The 9,263-nt window shown below is 40.0% G+C and overlaps 1 protein-coding gene across 1 annotated transcript; it reads right to left on the reverse strand.

Annotated features, from left to right (window-relative positions):
- Positions 1 to 1,519: 1,519 nt before the first annotated feature.
- On the reverse strand, positions 1,520 to 5,487 carry pex11b (peroxisomal biogenesis factor 11 beta). The gene is made up of 4 exons (XM_030063272.1): positions 5,110 to 5,487; positions 4,159 to 4,274; positions 3,550 to 3,751; positions 1,520 to 3,212 (listed from the first exon to the last, which is right to left on the reverse strand). The coding sequence occupies exons 1-4, from the start codon at positions 5,163 to 5,165 to the stop codon at positions 2,801 to 2,803; spliced, it is 786 nt and encodes a 261-aa protein (XP_029919132.1). The 5' UTR covers positions 5,166 to 5,487; the 3' UTR covers positions 1,520 to 2,800.
- Between the last annotated feature and the right edge of the window lie 3,776 nt (positions 5,488 to 9,263).

Raw genomic sequence — 9,263 nt, forward strand, 5'->3', positions numbered from 1 at the left:
ATTTTGGTCAACAGATTTCAAGAATTGAAAGTTGAAAGTTTTCAAGAATACCATTCAAGTTTTTCCTTAAGAGCAACAATAATAATGTTAGTAAAGTTTATGTAAGAAGAAAACTAAGGAAATATATGAAAACTGTTTGTGAGAATATATTTTTTCCATTTTTTAAGATTAAAGTTAAAGAAAAAAGCAACTGAGAAAATGTTTTGTTCTTGCAGATTCCCTGATCACATACTGAGGAAAATAGGGCTATTGAGGATAAATTGGAAAATGAGTTTCATAATTTTAAACCATTAAAGACCTCTAAGAACATGCCATGAATCCTCCTATATCTGCATAACGTTTATGACATTTAGGCAGCATTTAAAATGAAAATTGTCAGTGATGATGTTGTTATTGCTTTATTCTGCATCTGGACTCCCACTAAAGCATACTCCATCCCATCACCTTTTCCACATCAGCCTAGAAAATTTCAAGGTAATGAAGTTCATATTTTTAGCAACACTTCACTGCCATTTGAAGCCACCAACCAAAAATTACAATCCTAGTATTGAATAGTCAACAAAGTGTTCCCACTGGCTCATCACACAAAAAGCAATGAATGCCTGCCGAGATATGTGTAGATGGTGGGTTGGTTGATGGGCCGTCACCTGAACTGAGTTGTGTGTGTTTATTGTATGTGCAAGTTGATGTACAACTACAAGCATTCAAAAATGTTCTAGACCTTCAAAAATGTTCATATAGAACTACAATTTGGTTATTTTCTCAAGTATGTTTTTTTTTTTTTTTAACATATGGTCAGTTTACACAAAATACAGTACAAAATGTCAAACATTTCTGGACAAAGTATGAAAGTGATCTGGCCCCCTACGAAAACCATTGACGGTCCATTTGTTATTACAGCCTGTTTTAATATCTCCAGGCATTTAGTCACCCTCTTTGTATAGCCCATGACATAGACAGCCGGAAATCATTCCATACATAAAACCTATTTAATTTGAAACAATCTATATAGACAATGTGTGTGAAATAAATCAGTTTGGCTATTTTGTGGGTATTGTTATTTCTATTCTTGTTGAAATTATGGTTATTTTATTGTAAAAATGTGCTGCTCTTGTAATGTTGACTGTACATCAAAATTAAATAAAAATATAGCTTTGTGATTTTTATATAAATTTTGTTGACTGAATGTTTCTATCAGCTGATAACAGATTTTTTTTCCCAGCAAACGATATGCACACACACAGACAAACCTGATTGAAAAGCCAAATAAACATACATAGACACATGCTCAGGATTTGTAAAATGACAGTTCATTCATAATATACATTTGGAACTTGATTTATTACCCTATTGTCAGTTATTTTAGGATGAGGGGTTTTATTGTTGTTTATGATTTTTTTTAAAAAAAAGGGTTGTATTTCATGTAGTCTTTTGGACAAACCATGCTGCATTGGAGAAGCTTCTTTGCAGACAGAGCCTTTGGCTAAACGATGCCAACAAAGGACACCAGTACTCCACCAAGTGCTCAGAGATTTTAATTGCAAACAAAAAATGAACAAGAACTAAAATGACTCCCACACTTTATTAATAACAACTTGATATGTTATGGTCTGTGTATTCCTGTCTTGTGACAATGGTTTTTACTGTTGTATTGTACTTCTGTAGCGCATTACGCCACCTATGACCATACAAAGCAAATTTCTTTAAAGAATAAAGAATCAACACCACAATGGTTAAAATCATTTCCTAAACAGGTAAGAAATCATACAATACCACTGACACAGGATGTCATCCTAACCATGCCATGTGTTGAGAAGCTGTAAAATGATTATGTTCTGTAACATGTTTTCCAGTTTGTGATTCTGCATCATTGTTACAAAAGATAAAATTAACTGAAGATGATGGGTGATGATGTTCCACATACTCATCACACAAAACAGGACTGCTTTTGTTAATGAGGCAGGCTAGAGGAGTTATGTGACCAGGACAGTTCAGTTATTAGCTTTGAAAATATGTGTAGGCTCTACATATAATATATCCCACTGACTTGATCATTTCTGTATAAATTTATAGTGTATCTCAGTTAATCAGTATTTAGAAACTCAATACAAGTTTATTATAAACACACTTCAGAAGGTCTGTCTACCTGAAATATTCAATTCATATCTTGCTCTCTCGATTAAAAAACTAACTTTTCACATGCATAACTGCTGGAACCCTGTCCATGTCATCTGCATTCACACATTATGGCTTTAACTTAGAACAAAACACTCTATTTCCATTTTTTTGGAGGTGCAGGTGCATGTAATCCATACAGAATCAGACATGCAAAATGTACATGGGGAATTCAGCCTTAAACTTGCTAGTTTGAAGAATAACTGTAGTTTTGTAAACCGTTGTTTTTGGATCGTGTCTTTGCCTGTGCTTGTAATTTCGTTCTGGGTACATTGTAGTGTACTGACTGAATGACAACAATAAAGGAATCAGAATCTGAATCTGAATAACTGTTTTAATAAGTTCAGTGGAGGTTAGTTGCCAGGTCCCAGCTATTAGCAGTTTTGAGAATATTATATGGATTTCAGACTTTGCCTCTGTTTAAGCAGCACTAACTGTAAACAGGCTTATTCCACTGATATGAAAACTTAATCACATGAACCTGTTGAAACTGTTGTACTGATGCTTCAAAGCTGTGAAATTTCAAAAAAGAATTGAACCATCGCAAGTCAATCATATGAGAACTCTGGTGTGCCCTTTGATCTAAACAACTCCTCGTATGGAGACCTGGAGGTACAGTTCACGGTCATGGCTTGAGTTTAAGCCATGGGTGGACAATGGTGAGGATGGAGAGGATGGATGACACCAGGCCGCAGGCCCCGACAAATCCTGGCCCCACAGGGTAGATACCCAGCCGGTCCAGGGGAATGAAGATATCACAACTGTTCTTCAGCAAGTCCAGCAGCAGTGGTGGGTTGCTGTACAGCACGGTCACCACCAGGTGGAGCTGCCTGCGTAGCCGGGCCGACAAGATAGGCAGGATGAGGGCGCCAGGAGAGGCAGGTGAGGAGGAGGAGGACAGATCATCGTTGGGTAAAGTGATGGGAGAAGGTGAGGGAGGGGCTTTGGCGGCGAGGCAGCGGGCCTCACGCTCCATGAGGACACGCAGCTCGTAGGCATCACGGGTCAGGTTGAGGATCAGAGCAAATAAATAGTACCTGTAGACCAACACAGAGGGGTTACAAGCAGCCAAAGGAGTAAGGTTCACTTCAGCAGGCTCACATCCAGCAAATCACATGAACATACAGGCAGAGCTACATCCTTAATAAACATCTGGTTTCCTGAGCACACCAGTACCACACAAACAAAACAGAGGAATTTACATGAGAGAAAAAAGGTCTGCCAGTGGACGTGATGCTGGCTTAAGCCATAAAAACAAAATATTATATAATTTTCCTCTGAAAGCTCTGAAGATGTGTGGTAAGGATGGATTCCTTAGGATGGAATCAAGATTATCACTGTCATCTTGACAAGCTTCCACCCCTCTGCACTCACCTGAAAGATCTCTGGCTCCATTTGTGCTGGTCCAGCTGAGGGAGGAGGCCTGTTTTTCCAGCCCATAGGACATTGTCACAGGCAAAGTACATGGCCCTGTTGAGATGGGCAACGGTCAGGCAGAGCCGCAGCACACTGTCAGAGAGGTGGATCGCCCGCTTGGCTGCCTCCAGTGCCTCCGCTGAGTTCCCCAGACGCATCACTGAATAACACCAACACATGAAATGCTACCATGGAGATGTCAAGTTCAACTGGCAAGATCCAACTCTGTGAACAGCTGAGCGAAACTGGATCAGCCTCCCAATGACACCCTATGTGTTACTGAATTGTATCTGTATAAAACTGCATCTTTATTCTTGAATTTTGCTGATCATGTTGAAAGCAACAAAGCAGTGGTGTCACCTTCTGGTTCACTGGCTCTAAATAAATATGATTCATGCAACTGTATAGCTTTGCACTGCACTATGAAAAAGGAAAGGAGAGCGGAATTTATTTTCTTGTGTTTAAGTGCTTGCAAAAATTGAAATGAAAATCGTGTGAAAAGTTTTTCACTTGACATCTGCAGTGAAAATCCTCCTGTGAAAGAATCACACAGACTTGATTACTCACTCTTTCTTGTTAGGCTCATGTGCGCTTCCAGCTGACTGATGATTTTTAAGAGTTCAGCTCCCGCCCCGCCCTTGTGAAGGGTGTAGCCCAGCAGAGTGCAGGCATACTGAGCAGCCCTGGCAGAACACAAAACAAATCATTTTTTCTCATGAGGCTTTCCACGATGAAGCAGTTTGTTCCACCAAACAACCCCACCACCACCAATATATTGTCACCATATTGCTATCTAGATATGAACATGCAAGATATTAATATCTCAAAGGCATCCTGTGGATATTATTATGCTGTTGAAGAATTCTTCATTTTCACGTTGTTACACTAAGTAAGTTTCAAATGAGTGTGAACCCAGTGTATGTTGTATCACTATCCAGATATTTGACATAAATATCAAGGTATGACATTTCTTCCATAGTGGAGGGCTACTACTTACAAGACTTTAAGATGAGCAATATAAAATTAAACTGGCCAATTATCAATATTAGTCATATACTAACTGCAATAACAGCATGCACAATAACCTGCTAACTTTAACAGGTGCAGCACGTTTACATTTGTTTCTATGGAAATTTTTTCCCTCAACTACCAGACTCACTGTGGCCAGTGTGGTGAGACTGGCTTGTATTAAAGGGACCACTGGTGAGCGATTCACACACTAACCACCACTGATACATCTGCCAATTACAAAGAAGCCTGAACCACGAAGCAACAGCTTCACCTGCTGCAGACCTCTAACCTCAACCTTACTGCAGGTAAGCAAGTCACCTCAACTGCTACCATAGAATTTCAGTAAAACAAAACAAAACAAAACAAAACAAAACAAAACAAAACACATTTATTTGGTTGACAGTTAGTTGCAATTTGTCCAATTTTTCCATAGCTAGTGATATCTTGCAGCTAGCCTACCGTCACATGTAAAAAACGGTTTTGTAAATAGCTGATAACTCTCGTTACCTGAAAACTCTCTCCTTGGCTTGGCTCTGGGCGTTAAACCGAACCCAGGAGTCCATGCTGCCCTGCGCTCGGCTCTCTCCACCTGAGCTGCTGGATTAGCTGGCTAACGCTTTCAGCTGCTAGTTAGCTAGCAGCCTGTTGCTTTGCTTCAGCTGACGTCCGCTATCTACGAGCTTTCAAACCGGCGGGCTTCGCCAGGCTTCAGGGCCTTTAGCCCCGACTTGATCAGTTTTTTATCCAGTCCCGAACGTTGTGACCTTAAAAACAGTTGTTTAGTGGCTCGACGACTTCAGCTGCGTGCTAGCTGCAGAGGTTAAGCTACTATGGTGTTGAGTACAATTCTTCTTCCTCGTTTTCATTTCGGGCAGCCGCCAGCCCAGCTCGTTAGCGCATTACCGCCACCAAGTTCTTTGGAGTGTGCATCGTGAAAAACACTAAATGACTACAAAGGTGTTTTTGTTTTTGTTTTTGTTTTTTTTTTCAACTAAGTAAATATCAGTAGATACATATATTTCATCTAGTTAAAAGCTATGTACGAAGATTTCACAAGAACATTGAAGTAAATCTCTCTGTCTCTGTCTCTGAATTAGACCCTTAAACATGTTCCCGTTAATTTTCCTTTGTAAAGGTACACTATGGAAATATGTCAGTAACTTTACAGTAGCATTCGTTCAGAAGTTGGTTGCCATAATTGTAATGCCAAAGACGACAGTGTTTGTTATTAAGATGATGATGATGATGATAATAATAATAATAATTATTATTATTATTATATTATTATTATTGTTGTTGTTGTTGTTGTTAATTTATTTTAAACCTAAATCAAAACAAATCCTAATCTTAAGCAATTCAAAATAAAATAAACTTACCCAGACTCAGACCTTTTTAAAATAGTAATTCCCAACAATAGGTATAGCTAATCAGATAGGAGAGAGGTCCCTGTTGCAACATACAAGGGATAGGGGGATTATGGGATCACTAAACCAACACTAACAGCTCCTGTCTCCCAGTCCCAGGCATCATCACATGGTTATAATAAGAGATATATGTAACTATCCGCCTTTGCAAAAGATAACACAAATCGGTCGTACTTCTGAAATTGGTGAAATAATATTGTCAGGTTTAGCAGAGGAACCCAAGGAGCAGACACAGTCTTGACAGAATAAACAATATTATATACTAACTGAGATAGTGACGGGGAAAACTGTCCAAGAGGGGTATAAGGTGTAATGGGTATCTGGGATGGTGAGCTGCTGACGGGCTTTGTTTGGCGTGGCAGGCTGGCTGGTAAGAGCTGCATGAGACGGAAGGAAGAATTAGAAAAACGGGCAAACTGGCAGACAAAATGACTAAAGACAGGCTAAACTTCTCTGGTGCTACACAGAGTGCAGAGAGACGATCCAGTGGGGACAGATGATCAGTGCAGAGTAGATCTACTGGGAGCTGATGAACTGATGAGGAGCAGGTGTGGAGCACTGCAGAGAGGCAGAGCAGACTGAGCTGACAGAGCGCAGGGGGCCAAGACCAGGAGCAGACACATTTATGTGTACCTTAGGGGTACACATAAACCCTGGGGATCCCCCCAAGCCCCTGCCTCCAGGTCCCTGCCTGCCACAGGAACAACAGGAGCTCAAGTTTCCAGCCTGAACTACTGCCAGGGAGAAGTCCCCCGGAAAATGGAGAACACACAGAAATAGGTCTGGGTAGACTCAGGAAACCTAACGGTGACAACAAAGAGTCCTACTTGTGCTATTGGTACATATGCAGCCCTCCTGAGTCTCACTTGGAGACACAGCACACAGGAACCGTGGCCTCAGGGTGCCTAAAACCTTAATCCTAACCTTCACCCGCTTAGAGTAGAACGGCAGCCATAATCTGACACTGACCATACCCAGACTCAGACCTTTAATAACTACTAAATAATAACTTCGGAATTAAACTACCAAGATTATGTATAGCGAATCAAATATGAGGAAAAGGCCCAAATCTGTTGAAACATACAAAGAATATTATTTGATTATTTGAATCCACAAAACTCAACCAACACTGACAGCTCTTGCCACCAAGTCCTGAGCATCAGGAGTTGCCTCATGGTTATAATAATAGATGTATGTAACTGTCGGCCTTCGTAAAATATAACCATTACAAATGTCTGCTCTCTAACCTTAACCTCATTACCTTAACCCTCACCCATCCCCTCACCCTAACCCTAACCCCTACCACTCACACTCACCTAAATCCATACCCTAAACCCAAACACTAACAGGGCCTTCCCAAAAAAGAGATACTACAACACCCCTTAGCCCAGAGCAGAATACACTTACAATGATGGATTCCCAACACAACATGGCCCTAATAGAACATTGCGTGGTTGGTATGAGAGAGAGCACCTTGGTAGACCAGGGCTGGATGGCACACTTTTTGTTTTCACCTTGATATATCAGAGTAAATTCAGAGTTCAGAGCTGATCTCACAGTATTGATTTCAACTTCAATGGAAACCTTAAGGGGTTGCATTTTCTACTGTATTCCATTCTAGGAGGACTGCGTCAGCATAGTCCCCGTGCAGGGTCTCACACCTGGTAAGACATAACCCTGTAAAATCCCAGAAAAAAACAGGCTCCTGCATCATGCACAACACACTATTTCACAACAAAATCCCTTGATTTTCAAATGTGAATTGTTGGTTGATCATCTTATAAAGTTCTGCTTCTGCAGCTAACAAAATTGTCATTATTCATACAGAACTGATAATTCTCTGTGTAAAGCAAACATTTCCCTAGGAGCTATTTTTTTTTGGCAGAGGGACTGTTTCACTCAATTTCAAGTCAATTTCCAGAGGGTCCATTTCACTCCGCCCACTTTCAAGTCATAAAAAAACACAACAGTGCTGCTGCTTTTAGGAAACTAATGTGGACGACTTTGTTACAGTGATTGAAGACTGGTGTGAAGCAAGTTTGAATTCTCTGAAAGTTCATTTTCATATTTTTGTGGAATGAATGGAAACCAATGACTGGATAAAAGGGAGGAAAATGATGTCAGAGTTATAAAATATGACTGCATGGTGGCACGGTGTTGCAGTGGTTAGAACTGTCGCCTCACAGTCCTGGCTTTGATTCCTGGCCAGCCAGTCAGGGTCCTCTCTGTGTGGAGTTTGCATGTTCTCTGTGTGTCTGCGTGGCTTTCTGCTGGGGGCTCTGGTTTCCTCCCACAGTCCAAAGACATGCAAAACAGGTGAATTGGAGTTTGGAGATACTAAATTGCCCCAAGTTGTGAATGTGCTTGTTTGTCTGTCTGCCCTGTGATGGACTGGCAGCCGGTCCAGAGTGTTCCCCTGCCTTCTGTCCAGTGAGTGCTGGGATAGTCTCCAGCACCCCCCGCGACCCATACAAGGATAAGGGGTTTGGAAAGTGAATGAAAGAAAATACAACTACTTGCTTCTGGAAAAAAATAGCAGAAGTATTTTGTAGATATTGTTACTATATATTTCTACTAGATATACATTTTGTAGATCTTAAACTAAACATGCTAAATCACTGGTATGGTCCTTTAAATAGGCTGATTAAGGCTTAAGGTTTAAGGTTTAAGGTTTAAGATGTGTAATTCCACGTTCAGACTGGGCAAACTGTCTGTAACAAACTCTTACTTTTATCATGAGGAAAGAGAACATAAAAACAAACAGAAAGAAAATGAAATAATTTCCAACAATGAACAGCTCAGTGCAAGAGAAGGTAACTGATAATATCATACATAACCATATTACTTAGGTATTTATCATAACCATTCTAAGTAATTACTCTTTTCTATACATAAATATGTGATATCATGACATTTGTATATGAAAAAATACACATTTTTGTATGACTTGAAAATGAGTAATTTTTAAAAAGCAAATAGTGAATAGAGAGTGGCAAGTATACCTCATGAGCTATTGCAGAATTACAAGTTGTGGTGATTATCTGCCTCTTATTACTTTTGCTGTATTTAATGTGCACTGCAGTACAGTATTAGCTTTTTATTAGCAAAATTATTATTTCAGTTGGAAAACAGGAGCAGAAATCAGTGGATCCAGTCCTTCTTATAGGGAGAGACAAGCAGATAAAAATGTCCAAGTTTTAACTGCCAGCTTAAACAGGGATGACAAAGTATTTTCCC

The sequence above is a fragment of the Myripristis murdjan genome, chromosome 11 (genome assembly GCF_902150065.1).
Source record: "Myripristis murdjan chromosome 11, fMyrMur1.1, whole genome shotgun sequence".
Lineage (NCBI taxonomy): Eukaryota > Metazoa > Chordata > Actinopteri > Holocentriformes > Holocentridae > Myripristis > Myripristis murdjan.